Here is a 17,242-nt window from a genome sequence, read left to right as displayed (position 1 = left end):
AAAATAAAGCACATTTTTTTTTACTTTTAAAGTCTCACACCTCAATTATCGATTTCAAAATTATATTATCAAGTCAACGTCAATGACACATAGTATAACTAAATCTGCAATCAGATATTATCAATATCTTAGAAAAATAACAATATTTGTTTAGCATATACAATTTCTGTAATTAGTTATCATAATTTTTTTAACTCTGTATCTTCTAATTGAGAATCAGAACCTAATCGATGCAAAAATTTACTGCTAGATAGATTTTCTTCAAAGATGTTATCTTTCACTTTTTCTTTCTTTTTTTAAGAATCTTTCGCCGAAGAATCCTACGAGGAGAAGTTATGATGCAGAAGCAACATAGTACAGCTAGCATTTGTGTGATCAATAATGCAGAATTCTATATATAATAGAATTTTTATATAATTATATTATGTGGAAACTTTATATCTATCTAATTTTTAAATGCGCATAAATTCAATATTAAGCTTCAACCACTTGACTTCAACGTAAAAAAATAGACATCATGAGAAAAATTGAAATTGGCTCGATGGTTACAAGGTGGTCTTCAACTGCTATTGTTGCGTCACATGACCGAAGTTTTCAAACATAGATGTTTTTGTTTTGTTTTCTCTGTAGTAGTTGTACTTTTCGCAGTTCCACTTCTGGTTATTTTCTATCCATACATTGTGGCTTTGACTTTCTGACCCGCCAAAATTGAATGGCATGTTTCGAAGGAACCCAACAATTCTCAACTTTTCAGCATGTAAAAACCAAACATCACACCATGAAATCTGTAACAAGTTAGCTTCTTTTCTTTTCAAACTTGAAAAACTCAATCACCAAGATGGAACTGTTCATCCCATCATCATTATCATCATCGTATCTGAAACTGTTGTTTCAGTCTCTTGTGATCTTACTTCTGGTTTTTACTCATGCAAACTCCGAGTCTCAATCTCAGCTGCATGATCAAGAACATGCAATCTTACTGAGGATAAAGCAGTACCTTGAAAACCCTTCATATCTCAGTCACTGGACCTCATCAAACTTCTCTCACTGTTCTTGGCCAGAGATAACGTGCAACAACGATGATTCTGTCACTGGCTTAACATTGTCCAACAACAGCATCATTCAAACCATACCCTCTTTCATATGTGACCTCAAAAACCTCACACATGTTGATTTCTACAACAATTTAATTCCTGGGGAGTTCCCAATACATCTCCTCAATTGCTCCAAGTTGGAGCACCTAGACCTGGCTATGAACAACTTTGTTGGCAGCATCCCTCGTGACATTGGCAACTTATCGAATCTGCAGTTTCTTAACCTTGGTTACACCAATTTCTCTGGTGACATTCCTTCTACCATTGGAAATCTAAAGGAGCTCACGAATCTTCAACTTCAGAACTGCCTATTCAATGGAACCACCCCCTCTGAGATTGGCAACTTGTCCAATCTTGAGTTCTTGGAGTTGTCATCTAACCCCATGTTTCCTCCTTCGAGGTTGCATGATAACTGGATGCGGTTGAACAAGTTGAAGTATTTTTTCATGTTTGATTGCAACTTGGTCGGGGAGATCCCTGAAACCATTGGAAACATGGTGGCTTTGGAGAGACTTGATCTATCGCAAAACGATTTGAGTGGTGAAATTCCCGGGGGTTTGTTCATGCTGAAGAATCTGAACATAATTTTTCTGTCTAGAAATAATCTTTCTGGGGTGATACCTGATGTGGTTGAAGCACTTAATTTGACCATCATTGACCTATCGCAGAATTCTCTCTCAGGAAAAATACCAGAAGGTTTTGGAAAGCTTCAACATTTAACTGGTTTGGCTTTGTCTATAAATAACTTGCAAGGGGAGATACCACATAGCATTGGCCTTCTTCCATCTCTGATAGATTTTAAAGTGTTTTCCAACAATTTATCAGGTACTCTTCCTCCTGATTTTGGCCGCAACTCAATGCTTAGATCCTTTTTGATTTCAAATAATGGTTTTAGTGGAAAGCTACCCGAGAACTTGTGCTATAATGTTCACTTGGAAAACTTAACTACCTATGAGAATTATCTTAGTGGGGAGTTGCCACAATCACTTGGTAATTGTAGTAGCCTGACAGATCTGAAAATTTATAGTAATGAGTTTTCTGGTAGCATTCCCAGTGGTCTTTGGACTTTAAATTTGTCAACTTTCATGGTGAGTCATAATAAGTTCACTGGTGAGCTTCCTGAGAGATTGTCCTCGAGTATTTCGCGGTTGGAGATAGATTACAATCAGTTTTATGGTAGGATTCCAACTGGGGTGTCTGCATGGACTAATGTGGTTGTGTTTATAGCCAGCAAGAACAACCTTAATGAGAGTATTCCAAGAGAGTTAACAGCACTTCCCAAGCTAACAACACTATTGCTTGATCAGAACCAGCTCACAGGGTCACTTCCCTCAGATATAATATCATGGAAGTCCCTTGGGAATCTGAATTTGCGTCAAAACCAACTCTCTGGACATATTCCTGATTCAATTGGTCATTTACCTAATCTCAACCAGCTTGATCTGTCAGAAAATCAGTTCTCAGGTCAAATTCCTTCTATTCCTACCAGACTCACCAATCTCAATCTTTCCTCCAATTATTTGACTGGGAGGGTTCCAAGTGCATTTGAAAATTCTGCTTTTGAAACCAGCTTTTTGAACAATTCTGGCCTTTGTTCTGATACCCCAGCACTGAATCTCAGATCCTGTAATTATAGCTCTGAAAGTGAAAGCAAGGACTCATCTTGGTCTGTTGCTTTGATCATAAGTCTGGTGGTAGTGGCCTGTTTTCTGGCTCTGTTGGCATTATTCTTGAGCATCAGATATTACAGAAAAAGAAAGAGTGGATTGGATAGGTCATGGAAGCTTATTTCTTTCCAAAGGCTGAGTTTCACTGAATCAAACATTGTGTCATCACTCACAGAAAATAACATTATTGGCAGTGGTGGCTATGGTGCAGTGTACCGTGCTGCAGTTGATGATTTAGGCTATGTTGCTGTGAAGAAGATTTGGGACAACAAAAAGATAGACAAGAAGCTTGAGGACTCATTCCACACTGAAGTTAAAATATTGAGCAGCATTCGTCACAGAAACATTGTGAAGTTGATGTGTTGTGTCTCCAAAGAGGATTCTATGCTCCTTGTGTATGAGTATGTGGAAAACCGCAGCCTGGACAGGTGGTTGCACAGGAAGAATAAATCATCATCAGCTGTTTCAGGTTCAGTTCATCATGTTGTTCTTGATTGGCCAAAGAGATTGCATATAGCGACTGGAACTGCACAGGGTTTGAGCTACATGCATCATGATTGTTCACCACCTATTGTTCATCGAGATGTGAAAACAAGCAACATTCTTTTGGATGATCAATTCAATGCAAAAGTTGCTGATTTTGGTCTGGCCAGGATCTTGATGAAACCAGGGGAACTTGCCACCATGTCAGCTGTGATTGGATCATTTGGCTATATGGCTCCAGGTGAATGACATGCCAAAATTTAGTTTCCTTCAAAGTAAAACATAGCACAACACTTTGATACACTAACATGAGTACTATTTATGCCATTCTCTAATCAAAACTAACATTTTATCAGTAATCATGTTGGAAGTCTTACACCGATTACAGATAAAATCAATTTATAGTATATATGTGGGTGTAAATCTTACCTTACAAGTTGGTTTTGTGGGGTTGAGTTAGGCTTAAGTCCATTTCTTATCAAATCATTGCTAACTTTAGTTATGAAGATTATATACTCAAAAACAACAATTGTATCTTGAATACTATATCTATGTTTTGTCCATGAATATATTGCTTGGTTGAGTTAACATGAATGGTTTTTGAAACACTTGAATTGCAGAGTATATACAAACAACTAGAGTCAGTGAAAAGATTGATGTCTTCAGCTTTGGGGTAATCCTATTGGAACTTACAACTGGTAAAGAAGCTAATTATGGTGATGAGCACTCATCTCTTGCAGAGTGGGCGTGGCGGCACCATCAATTAGGAAGCAACATAGAAGAGCTGCTAGACAAAGAAGTCATGGAATCCAGTTACTTAGGTGAAATGTGTAAGGTTTTCAAACTAGGTGTTATGTGCACTGCAACACTTCCTTCTACTAGACCATCCATGAAAGAGGTTCTACAAGTTTTGCTTTCTTGTGAGGAATCATTTTCTAAGGGAGAGAGTAATATTAGCCACTGTGATGATGATGTTCCCTTTCTTAAAAATTCAAGAAGAGAGCACAAGTTGGATATTGATAATGATAGCTAGCTAGCTAGATAGGTGTCATGTTGAAGTTGGAGCTTAGAAATTTCTCCTCAAATTCGTATTACTCGAAGATTCCTTATCTGAGTGAAAATAACCAACTGAAAATCCATGGAGATTATTACCAATTCAGAATTGACTTCAGTGAAACACAGCCACAGAATTGAAGAATTAGAACATCAATACTGCAGAATGCATGAAAAGTGACAAAATTTAAAGTACTTCTTTTTGGTATGTGAGATAAATCCTCAGGAATGGTGACTTGGTACAAGGATTCCAATTAAGAGAATCTCTCAAGTACTTTGTAACTTATCTCTAGTCCTTAATATTTTTTGGGATCACAGTTTCTCCCAAAGAAAATTTTGTGTCATTTTCCAAGTTTTTTTCTGTAGTTTATGTAAAAAAATACATAATTTCAATATTAGTACTTGATACTCAAATTATTCTCCCAAATTTCTTCTGTAAAAAGGAACCTGTTATTGCTTGGATTTGGTTTTTCCATAGATACCCATTTTAATTTGATGAAAGCAGAAAGTCACAGGGTTATGACCTGATTGATATCACCAAGAATAAATTTTTATGCCCAGTTCAACTATTGAAGATTTTTATGCTCATAGCTAACTAAAAAGCATTTAAGATATGATTTTGGGAATAACTACTATAAAAGATAGACAAATTTGACAAATTTGTTATATATCTCAGTATATGATTTGATGTTAGTGATAAAAAATATTTATACTGACATTCTAATTATATTCTATTTGGAAACCAAGATAAGAAAACTAAAATACTTAATCTATAATATCAAATGGACAAAATTGTGAAAATAATATGCTAAAGAAAGGAGCATCACAGGAATAGTCAATATCAGTGTGCTTTCTAGAAGGCTTTTGCATACTTCTATGTTCACATATCTTTTCATTGACTATTCAAAAGTGTAAAGTATTTGTGGTGCTGATGAAAAGGGAAAGAAAGAAAAAAAGAATACGAAGTTGATGTGATAAGGTTCAAAAATACTTCATAAATTGCGGCAATGCATCGTGGGCTTGTACATGGATTTTAAAACTGTGGCTGTCTCTTGGTCTGTGTTCACATTCACACGTGAATCGAGGTCAAAGTTTTGTGATGATTGACGCAAACTATTCTAAATAATTGAATTAGTTGGCCCTTAGTTATAGTAAAAAAGAGGATCAAACCTACTAAAAGCCTTGAAACACGTAGATTCAGAGTAAAGAAAACATCTCCAGGTTGGAAACCATAACGTGAAGTCTAGTACATATAATATTGGTCACATAATAACTACTACTTTAATATGTTTTAGTGGCCCCATTATTCTATTATTCTCTGGGTGAATCTTAAATACTTCTGTATACCAACTCTTCAATGTGCTGAAATTCATTAAAGGGAGTAATCTCTTCTGTATCATATATTTTTGAAAATTCAAGTGTAAACTTAAGTCCGACACTAGATAGAAATGAGAAAGTTGAACACCATATCTAGAAGACCCGTAAACCTAATCACTTAAGATTTTGATCTGAAAGTGATATCAATCTCTAATGTGATTGAGTTCAAGTTTTATTGGCTTTGTGTTTGAGTTCAAGTTTTATTGGCTTTGTGTCTCTCTGGTGAATTCTCCTTTATAGATCCATCAAATTGTAGGGATTCACAGAGATTTTTTATATGGAATATTTAACTGCATATTTAGGAGAGAATGTTATCTGATAATCATGTCAGACTATACTGGTAAAAGAACCCTCATAACTCTGGAAGAATACTAAAAATAAAAGTTACCTTTACTAATTTATGTGGCACATAGAGATGCTATTACTGTAATATCTTAACAAAAAGTGTTCAACCTGTGGTCTCTGAGCTGACCCACATAAAATTGGCATTATGCAGAATAGGTAAATGGGCATGCCAAGTTTGAAAGCAAGCTACGAAGTCAATCATTGTTCAACTTGTCAGTCATACTCTGTGTGAGTGGGTGTGGTTGTTACCAATAAGAAAAGTAATTGATTCTCATACATTATCACTTCATCATTGAATGGCACCATGAATGAGAGATCTAGAAACAATTCATAAAACAAGATGAACAAATTTACCTCATCATGTGTCAAAATGCCAATCCTCCCTCTTCTCTCCTTCCTCTTTCTGATCTTTGCAAACTCTGAGTCTCACTCTTTGCTGTATGATGAAGAGCATGCTGTCCTATTGAAGATAAAACAATACCTGCAAAATCCACCATTCCTCCATCACTGGATCCCATCAAACTCCTCACATTGCACTTGGCCAGAGATCACATGCATCAATGGCTCAGTCACTTCACTGACCATGTACAACACCAACATCACTCAAAAACTGCCACCTTTCCTATGTGACCTCAAAAACCTCACACATGTAGATTTTCAGTTGAATTACCTTCCTGGGGAGTTCCCTAAATCTCTCTACAACTGCTCCAAGCTTGAGTACCTTGACCTCTCACAGAACCTCTTTGTTGGTGAGATTCCTGAAGACATTCATCACTTGGCTGGCCTGCGTTTTCTTAACCTTGGTGGCAACAACTTCTCTGGTGATATCCCAGCCAGCATAGGGAACTTGAAGGAGCTAAGAAACCTTCAACTTCATCAGTGTCTTTTCAATGGTACTTTCCCGGCTGAAATTGGGAACTTGTCCAACCTTGAGTTGTTGTATCTGTTCTCAAACCACATGCTCCCTCCCTCAAAGTTTCCATCAAGCTTGACCCAGTTGAACAAATTGAAGAGCTTTGATATGCATGGATCCAACTTGGTAGGGGAAATCCCCGAAACCATTGGAAACATGGTGGCGTTGGAGGTATTGGATTTGTCACAAAATGGTTTGAGTGGAGAAATTCCCAAAGGTTTGTTTATGCTGAAAAATCTTAGCGTTCTATATATTTACAAGAACAGCCTCTCTGGGGACATGCCTGGAGTGGTTGAAGCATTCAACTTGACAGAAATTGATCTTTCAGACAATAATCTTAGTGGGAAAATACCAGATGATTTGGGAAAGCTCAGCAAGTTAATATTCTTGTCTTTGGCTACGAACCAATTATCAGGGAAGGTACCAGAAAGCATTGGTCGTCTACCAGCTTTGATAGAATTTCTTGTTTTTGTCAACAATTTATCAGGCACTCTTCCACCAGATTTCGGTCGGATCTCAAAGCTTGAAACTTTTCAGGTTGCATCTAATAGTTTCACAGGAAGTTTGCCACAGAACTTGTGCTACCATGGAAGGTTAGATGGTTTAACTGCTTACGACAATAACCTAAGTGGGGTTTTGCCAGAATCTCTAGGAAGTTGCAATAGCCTGCGATATCTGAGGATTGAAAACAATGAACTTTCTGGCAACATTCCTAGTGGTCTATGGACATCTTTGAGTTTATCAACCATTAAAATAAACGAAAACAAGTTCACTGGTCAGCTTCCGGAAAGATTGGCTGAGAATCTTTCAGACATAGGCATAAGTTACAATCAGTTTTCTGGTAGAATTCCACATGGAGTGTCTTCTTCCTGGAAGAATATTGTGTCATTCAATGCCAGTAACAACCTCTTCAATGGTAGTATTCCACCGGAGCTAACATCTCTTCCTCAATTAACAACTCTTCTGCTTGATCATAACCAGTTCACAGGACCACTTCCTTCAGATATAATCTCATGGAAGTCCTTGATAAATCTAAATTTGAGCCACAATCAACTCTCTGGAGAAATCCCTCTTGCAATTGCTCAGTTACCTGCTCTTAATATTTTGGATTTATCAGAGAACAGAATATCTGGTCAAATTCCACATCAACTGGCTCTTACAAGACTCACAAATATGAATTTGTCCTCCAATAATTTGGTAGGAAGGATTCCAAGTGAATTTGAAAATCTTGTGTATGCCAGCAGCTTTTTGAACAATCCTGGTCTCTGTGCTGACACTGCAGTACTAAACCTTATCTTGTGCAATTCCAGGCCTCAAAGGGTTGGAATTGATAGAAGATCTGAAACTCATGTTATAATCTTAAGCCTGGTGGTAGCAGCTTCCTTTCTGGCTTTGTTGTCATTGTTTTTGATGATCAGAGTTTACAGAAAAAGAAAGCAGGAACTGAAAAGGTCATGGAAGCTCACTTCCTTTCAAAGGCTCAGTTTCACAAAAGGAAACATTGTGTCCTCAATGTCAGAACACAATATTATTGGCTGTGGTGGGTATGGTGCAGTATATCGTGTCGCTGTTGGTGATTCAAACTATGTTGCAGTGAAGAAGATCCGCAGTAACAGAAAGTTAGAGGAGAAGCTTGTGAGTTCATTTCTTGCGGAAGTTGAAATTCTGAGCAATATTCGTCATAACAACATTGTGAAGTTGCTATGCTGTGTTTCCAAAGAGGATTCTCTTCTCCTTGTCTACGAGTACCTTGAAAACCTTAGCCTTGATAGATGGCTGCACAACAAAAGTAAGCAAACAGCTCCAGGTTCAGTCCTTGATTGGCCAAAGAGATTACATATAGCCATTGGAGCTGCACAAGGTTTGTGCTATATGCATCATGACTGCTTGCCACCTGTTGTTCATCGCGATGTGAAAACAAGTAACATTCTATTGGACTCTAAATTCAATGCCAAAGTTGCTGATTTTGGTCTAGCCATGATGTTGATGAAGCCAGAAGAACTTGCAACCATGTCAGCTGTGGCCGGCACATTTGGCTATATTGCTCCAGGTAAAAACAAGTTACAAATGTATTACTTAAAGTCTATTTTTTAACATGGTATCAGAATCATGTGTTAGAGTCTATCTTAGCAAAATTGATTGTTTGTTGAATCTATTGTTCCACTCGGTCTAAATTTTTGTTCATGCATGAATTGCAGAATATGCTCAAACAACAAGGGTCAATGAGAAGATAGATGTGTATAGCTTTGGAGTAGTCCTATTGGAACTGACAACCGGAAAAGAAGCTAATCATGGAGATGAGTACTCATCTCTGGCAGAGTGGGCGTGGCGCCACATTCAGGTAGGGACAGATGTAGAAGATATTTTGGACAAAGAAATTAAGGAAGCTTGTTACATGGATGAAATCTGCAACATCTTCAAACTTGGGGTCATGTGCACTGCAACACTGCCAGCTAGTAGACCTTCCATGAAGGAAGTTCTGAAAATTTTGCTCACCTGCAACAGTCCACTCAGCATTGGAGACAAGAATGTTGGGTTCTATGATTCTGCTCCACTTCTTAAGAATTCAAAATGGGAAAATCAGGTGGAATATTATACTGATGATGATTGAATATTTACAAATAGGTGGATTGCATCCTTGTTCAAGAATCTTATCTGTCTGATAAACTTTAACCAAATGGCTAGTTTTGAAGTCAGAAAAGGAGACAATCAAAGTAGTAGCAAGACTAAAGTAGTTAGATAGAGTAGAACATAAATAGGCTCAGATTTGTGGATTAATGTAATTGAAGTACTTTGATAAGTTGGAATGGTAATTAAGTTGAGTTGTATGGAAAGAGAAATGCCTTTCTAAGTTCTTCACTTTTCATTTTTTCTGAAGAAAAATATCCTCATCAATGAAAGTCGTGAGATTAATTTTTCAAGACGTAGAGATTATGAAAGGAAGTTTAACCTCTATAAGGTTTTTTCTTCATACACAGACAATCAAAGTCCTATCTGAAATAATATAAATATGAGTGTAAGTTTCATATTAAAATGAAATAATAAAGTTTCATATTAAAAGTGCTTCGATATATATACTAGTTTTAAATTTTTTCCCAAAAATTAGTAGTTGTCTAGTAAATCTTAAACCTATGGCTTAATTATTGATTCAATCTTTTAATTCTTTGTTGTTCAAGTTCCTTTTAATTTTTTTATTATTTTTTTTTAATTTAGTTTTTTAATTTTTTAATTTTTTATTCAATTTACTCCTTTTTTATTTGAATATCTAATTTTATCCTTTTTGAATTGAGACTTAGTAATTAAATTTATATTATTTTAATATATATAAATGAGTTGTAATTAAATTTAATTATTAATTTGTTCTCGAATCAAAATTAAATTATTTAAAAAAAAATAAGACTAAATTGAATAAAAAATAAAAAATAAATCAAATTGAACATTTTAAAAAGTATTGGAAAACTAAATTGAATATAATAATAATAATAATAAGACGACAAAAATAAATCAAAATAACATGTATGATAATTAAATTACTAATTAAGCCTACAACTAATATCTATTCTTTTTGTGCAAAACATTTAAAATTTCATGGGTTATATAACACAAATCTAAAGTTTTTTTTTTATGGAATGTATATAATTAAAATATAAAATATAAATCTCATTTTAATGTGAAATTAAGTTAAATATAAACTCTTCAAGAAACATGATATTAGATCATTTATATAAATAAATTTAGTAGTGTTAGGAGTATGAGTTTAAGGCTAAGATTAAGTAAAAATGAAAAAACAAATGTATAAAAAAACAAGACTTTCAAGATCTATTATTTTAAAGTTTTTATCTAAATTTAACTCAAATTTATCTAACATTAACTCAAATATCAAAATTAAATTTAACTCAAATTTCAAAACTATCGGTAATATATCATTAGTTTTATGTAAAGTTTGTGAATTCTAAAAGTGAGAAGGTGTAAGCAGAAATTGATGGGTGCTCGAAGTAATTAGTAGTAAGAACTGATAGACAGAAACAAGCCCAAATAAAGATTGAATTAGAAGGCCCAATTTTGAGACTTGCTCCCTACTCCTTCTCTCTCTTTCTGTCTCACAATTTTGAGACCTGTTTCTCTTACTCTCTCTGTTTGTTCACCTTACACAAAATTTCCACTGTTTTCTCGCTCATTTCCCTTCCTTTCTCTTTTCTCTATCCACCGCTTAGTCTCCGCCACGCCGCCGTCGCCGTCGCGAAGAAGACGCAGCGACGTTGCCGCCTTGATCAACGAAGCCCTCCCGTCCTATTGTCGCGTACGGGTTTATAGATTTTATTTTTTTATCGTTACTTTCACATTTATTCCTTTCCTTGCTCTTCACAGTGACCATTATTGTTTTATCTTTTCTACGAGGGCTGGTATGAAAAGCCACTATTCAACTGTTTGTGATTTTCAATTTTCAGTAACAAGTTAATATAATTAATTATTTGCTTTGTGATTGTAACTTAGGAGTGAGGTTGTTAGTGCAGATTCTCGCGCGGTTTATCATGGGGGATAGTCAATATTCGTTTTCACTCACCACATTTAGGCATGTCGATTGTTGATATCTTCTAATTTAAATTATGTTTTGGTTATAAAGAGAATTTTATGATGTGTGTTTCTAATGATTCTGTTGTGTTGTGAAACAGCCCTTCTGGAAAACTTGTTCAGATTGAGCATGCTTTGACGGCTGTTGGATCTGGGCAAACGTCTTTGGGAATTAAAGGTGATTTGTTATCTCTGTATCTGTAGTGGATCTGTTTGTGGCCCTCACTTTAGCTTTTCAATTTGAAATTGATTATTTTTTTGGAGCAGCTTTCACTTGTGTTATAAGGGGTGGGGAAGCAAATAAAGGCTTACACTTGTGTAAAAGGGCTTTGACATAATGGGGGAATTTAGTTTCAGTTTTTTGAGAACACTGCTCTCTGAAATGTCTAATTTTTTGGGCCTGGTAGGCTTTAGAGGAATCTAGTGTTCGATATTTCATTTTTTTATTTCTTTTAATTTGGAGTAAACTTATTTTACATTTTGCGAGTCCATTTTGGTTGCTAAAATCTATGTCTGCTATTGTTTGTGGTATTTACTCTCGTATTCCGTGTGTTCTTTCTTCTGTTGTCTTGTAGATGGCTTGGATCCTGTAATATAAGCGGTATATTTTGCTAGGTGTAAATGGGAATCTGATATTTGATTGTTGCAGCTGCAAATGGAGTTGTCATTGCTACCGAGAAGAAATTGCCATCTATTTTGGTTGACGAAGCATCAGTGAGTTTATTTCCATTGTTGGATCCATTTTTGTTCATTATTCATGGAAATTTGTTATAAAATTGTCCTATGTAAATATCCAACGATTTAAAATCCTTCTGGGTGTCTCTGTTGTGTGTTTTACTTTTACACATGGGTTTAACACCTTCAGTGATTCATATCCAAATATAGCTACATTGCTTTATAGTTCACCCTTGAAACACTGACGCCCTCCACTTCCCCCCGCCCCCCACAGATCTCTAAATACTTGTTTGTGCTCTCTGTTTGCAATATTTCTTTCATATTTACGATGATTAATAATATGCTTTCAACAATAACATGACTGCTTCATGCAGAGCAATTTAGTGTGTTTGGTCTGCAGTTGCTAACCTGCAAGCGTCTGTAGTTCAACAGAAAAGAGATGAATTGTTGCTTCCTCTCTTTATGCTTTGAGTGTGTTAACGCACCCATATTCTCTTAACACTGTCAGTTCCTTATCCTCTCGGTACTCTAAGTATAATATATAGCACGGTTGTTTTACTTTTCTTTGAAAAATATTTGCTTAGTGGAATGGTGTTCTTGCTATATCATAGTCAAGGACGTTTCAAAGTTTGGCTATTGATAAATGAATCTGTTATGTAGTTTTTGCTAGCAATGTGTCAATATAAATTAAAAAAAGGGAAGTTACTTAATTCATGATGTATTATGTGTATTTACAATCTGTTGTACTTAATTGCAGGTCCAGAAAATTCAGTTATTAACACCAAATATTGGTGTCGTATATAGGTTTGTTTCTTTGCACATATTTAAGCAGTTTGAAGTTAAATATATTTTGTAAAATCAATAATTTATTGTATATTAATGGTGGTTACATGTTTAAATATGCTAAAAATATGACAAAAAGGGCTTAATAGACACCAAAAGGTACAAGAAAAGGCTATATCTAGGTAATTAATGCTAATAAGTAAACATCTCATTTGTACAACATGACAGTTTTCCGATACATCTACCTATATTTAATAGCTATTCTAATCTAACAAACATAATCATGTAACACATTAGCTTTGAATGTTTTGTTAATCATGAGGTGCTACTTAGTTTACCTACACATAATGTGGGAGGCAATAGGGACATGACATAACTATTTTGGTGAAATGTTTTTCTGAAGTATGTATGAAATAGAAATTGAATAAGGCACATTTAAACTGATTAAGGACTTACTAGATGTGAAATCAAGAAAAAAGTTGTTGGTGGTAAGCAGCTAACTATTACTTGTAATACTAGTTTTAACAGTCAGAAGTATACGTGAAACATAGTTGGATGTAGCATACTGTTAATCCATATTGTTTTATATGTAAATAAATTATGGTGGACTACTGTAGCTTTTCATTAGATTCTCTAATTAAAAGAGTTTTACTGGATTTAATCTGCAAGACTTTTGACTATTAACCTTTTTTTCAGGGAGGACACTAGGTGTTTATTGAATGTTGAATTTTTAAATATATTTGGGGACATTTTAAAATGAAATATAGAAAACATAAAAATTGACTTTCTGTGCACTTTTTGCCTCTTCTAAGAGAATACTGTTGAAATAATTAATTTTATGATGTTTAATTTGTGTTTGAAGCTTCATAAGCATGCTTATTGTACCTTTTTCCATTTCTGTTAAACTTTAGTAAATAATTATTTGTTCTTGACTTTTATTACAAATATTTTATTTATTTGATCTATATTTTGTCTTTGTTCAGTGGCATGGGTCCTGATTTTCGAGTTTTGGTTCGAAAAAGCAGGAAACAGGCTGAGCAGTATCACCGATTATATAAAGTATGATATACAAAATTCTATTCCGACACATTTTTCTTTCTTAGTATCGAGTTCTGGTTCTGCATATACTTAGTTAAAATATAGTTCAGTTATAGGGTGCTGGGTCATCTGTGAATTGTGTGTTGTATTTGATAATATCATCAAATTTTGCAGGAACCAATTCCTGTGACTCAACTTGTCAGGGAAGTTGCTGCCGTAATGCAGGAGTTTACTCAGTCTGGGTAATTATTTCCTTGTAAACTGTACTCTTACCACTGAAATTTACCTTGTCAACTCAGTATATAAGTTTATTTTATGCATATACATAAATCATTTACAATTCAATATCTTAAATATAAGTTTAGCTCTGATTTTTTGTTTTTTCTTCCTTCTCCCTCGGCAGCATTTATTAGCTATGGATTCTCTCATTAACTTTAAGATGATAATTTTACAGTAAACTCAAATTTTCAGAATTCTCAATTCCAGTGTTGTGGGGCATTAATTGTTGTAATTAATTGTGGAAGAACTGATATGCCAAATCTCAATTGTTATTAGCTTCTGGAAGCCAGGAGCATAATTATAATTTATAACTTTACTCTTTGCAAATTGGAAGCTTGGAATAAGTCCAAGTGTAAATGCCTAAAACAGCTTTATCTTTACTAAAACAACCAGCATGGATCAATACTTACAGAGCTTTGTTTTATTTTCCTCTGGAGGCATATGTTAGATAAATTGGTACATTGTGATCCATTTAAAATTTTTATGTAAAAATTAGGCATATTTTTGTAGTGGAGGAATCGTTGATAAGCAGCTGACTAAATGCACAAAACTTAGTTTGATCCTCTGATTGTCTCTCTGTATGCACCCAACTACATTTACTTAGATTTTTACCCTTTATCATGCTTTTAATTCTGACATTTCTGTTTTGATTCTGATAGTGGTGTTAGACCTTTTGGAGTGTCGCTGCTAGTTGCTGGGTTTGATGATAATGGACCACAATTATACCAGGTCTGTTGATATTCTTTTTCTGATGTAACTCTTTACGTATTTACATTTATATCACGTAAATGACCATCGCTTGCATTTAGCAAGTCTAGACTTCAGAACCTCACTCGTTGGTGAAATGAACAAGTGCTCCTTAGGTTCTCTGAAGATATTTGGTCTATGGAAACTTTGTATTCAATTGCACAAATTCTTTACTACACCCGAAATAGTTTTTCTTCAAATAATTGAAAATTGCTCTCTGATTAGATGTGCTCAATTTCAAATATTTCAGAGCACTGGTTGTCTATATTGATACACACACATCTGGACTCGTTCAAAATTACTGTGAATTTTAAGGAAATAGTAATTTAAGGTTGTGATTTGATGTAATTTTTTTGTCTAGGTGGATCCGTCAGGTTCATATTTTTCTTGGAAAGCTTCTGCAATGGGGAAAAATGTATCTAATGCAAAAACGTTTCTTGAGAAGAGGTAGGTAAGCTTTTCATCAATAGCAATACTGAAAGCAAAAAAATGTGTGGAATGCATCTATATTTGTTTGTAGATTGCATAATGATTAATATCTGTAGAGATACTCAAGTCACATAATGAGAACTTAGAAATCCTTTAAATATGCCTAATTGGCTCAGATGGTAGCTACTGACATCTTAAAAGGACTTCTAAACATAGTAGCTGAAGTCTTTTTGGGAATGCTCTCTTGAGAAATTATTTATATATCATTTCTATGGCTGACTTGATTGTCCACTTATAGGTACACAGATGATATGGAGCTTGATGATGCAGTCCACACAGCAATATTGACTCTGAAGGAAGGGTAGGAGAACATACTATTTCAAGTTTATGCACTAAATAGTTAGAAAACCACAGTGAAAATGACATGTTTGACTATTACTGTTGATTAGGAGGTGCAATAGGTATTCTACATTTTTGAATAATTTTCATCTCTTTTTGGTCAAGTGTTATTCTTTTCTCCTACAACAAGTAGCAGTGCATAACAGTGTGTCTCATAATTATAGTTTGGAGGAGGAAAATCCATCTAAGATTGGCTAATTGGTCTTGACTTGACTTGACAATTACCTACAGCACATCCCTCCAAATCATCATAATATCGTCTATTTTTATTCTTGCAAGTTATCAACCAAGTTTATTGCATTAAAAACTGATAGTTTTCGTTTTATTGTTTTTATTGCCATATGCTTCTATATTTGAAACATGTGATCTTTGTTTAGTCTTTTCAAACGTTCCGATAGGCAGGGAATAATGAGAGGAAGTGGAATGTGTATTATGGAAGGCGATTAAAAAGCTAAAAGGTAGTTGTGTAGTTAGTTTTTTTGGGGGAGAGAGCTTTCTGAGATAGTCTTGTAGTGTTACCTTCAGGGAGGAGTTAGGGTAGTTTTTGAAAATGGAGCCTGTGTGAAAGGAAGAAGTACCTTTGTGTGTGGAAGTTGTTTGGTTTGTGTTCTTTATTTCTTAACGAAGAACCTAACACATTTTCAATTTTTCTCTTCTACTTTCTTTGGTGGGTGTTTTCCAGGTTTGAGGGACAGATCTCAGGGAAAAACATTGAAATTGGCATAATTGGTGCTGATAAAAAGTTCAGGTGTGTTAGTTTGCTTTTCACCTTCCATATTATATTATATGAACCTTGCTTCCTCTTGTTACTGTAATCAGTACAATTGCATCACAAAAACGAGGGTTCCAATCCAAGTTATCTGCATCTCAACCTATCTGGACCTCAGACTTCAAAATCATCTTTGTATACTTGTATTATTTAACTGGTTAACTTAATAATAGTGTGTTTATGGTGCAGGGTATTGACACCAGCTGAAATTGATGACTACTTGGCTGAAGTAGAATAGTGTGCAATGAAGAAATGCCGTGTTCTTGAACTTGTTGTTTGCTTCAAAGCTGATTTTTTTTTGTAGCTTAAAACTGAATTTGTGATGACAATAGTGAATTTGCGAGATACTGTAGTTGTGACCAGGAAGCCTTGAGATAAACCTTTTCCTAAGTCATCAACGTTATCAAACTAATGTTTTGTTTTAATGAAGTTTCCTAATTTATTATTTTTTTCCTTTGAGAATCTTATTGATCCACATCTCTATCATTTTATACATATTGCCAGTTAAGTTAATGCAATACAATTGCACTGGCATCAAATTCCTTTCCAATGAGATCTTATTCATTTACTACTGCAGAAGTAGACATTTTATCATTATAACTTTGTTGTTTGAAGGAGG

General features: G+C 34.8%; 3 protein-coding genes across 4 annotated transcripts; all 3 read left to right on the top strand.

Moving 5' to 3' along the window:
- The first annotated feature begins 478 nt into the window (after positions 1–478).
- On the top strand, positions 479–4,711 carry LOC114180414 (receptor-like protein kinase HSL1). Its single transcript, XM_028066733.1, has 2 exons — positions 479–3,485; positions 3,865–4,711. The coding sequence occupies exons 1-2, from the start codon at positions 839–841 to the stop codon at positions 4,275–4,277; spliced, it is 3,060 nt and encodes a 1,019-aa protein (XP_027922534.1). The 5' UTR covers positions 479–838; the 3' UTR covers positions 4,278–4,711.
- A 1,513-nt stretch (positions 4,712–6,224) lies between these two features.
- LOC114181851 (receptor-like protein kinase 5) lies at positions 6,225–9,859 on the top strand. The gene is made up of 2 exons (XM_028068458.1): positions 6,225–8,982; positions 9,131–9,859. The coding sequence occupies exons 1-2, from the start codon at positions 6,360–6,362 to the stop codon at positions 9,541–9,543; spliced, it is 3,036 nt and encodes a 1,011-aa protein (XP_027924259.1). The 5' UTR covers positions 6,225–6,359; the 3' UTR covers positions 9,544–9,859.
- Positions 9,860–11,027: 1,168 nt separating this feature from the next.
- LOC114182695 (proteasome subunit alpha type-2-A) lies at positions 11,028–17,085 on the top strand. Of its 2 annotated transcripts, none has more exons than XM_028069612.1 (12): positions 11,028–11,232; positions 11,447–11,505; positions 11,606–11,682; positions 12,154–12,218; positions 12,937–12,983; positions 13,946–14,021; positions 14,175–14,242; positions 14,939–15,008; positions 15,388–15,473; positions 15,754–15,816; positions 16,537–16,602; positions 16,813–17,085. In XM_028069612.1, exons 2-12 carry the CDS (start codon positions 11,465–11,467, stop codon positions 16,859–16,861), a joined length of 708 nt encoding a protein of 235 aa, XP_027925413.1. In that variant the 5' UTR covers positions 11,028–11,232; positions 11,447–11,464; the 3' UTR covers positions 16,862–17,085. The 2 variants fall into 2 exon arrangements, with proteins under 2 accessions (XP_027925413.1, XP_027925414.1); XM_028069613.1 differs by having other exon boundaries at positions 11,427–11,505.
- Positions 17,086–17,242: the final 157 nt, after the last annotated feature.

The sequence above is a fragment of the Vigna unguiculata genome, chromosome 4, assembly GCF_004118075.2.
Source record: "Vigna unguiculata cultivar IT97K-499-35 chromosome 4, ASM411807v1, whole genome shotgun sequence".
In the NCBI taxonomy this organism is placed as follows: Eukaryota; Viridiplantae; Streptophyta; class Magnoliopsida; order Fabales; family Fabaceae; genus Vigna; species Vigna unguiculata.
This window is presented reverse-complemented; position numbering and strand designations above follow the sequence as displayed.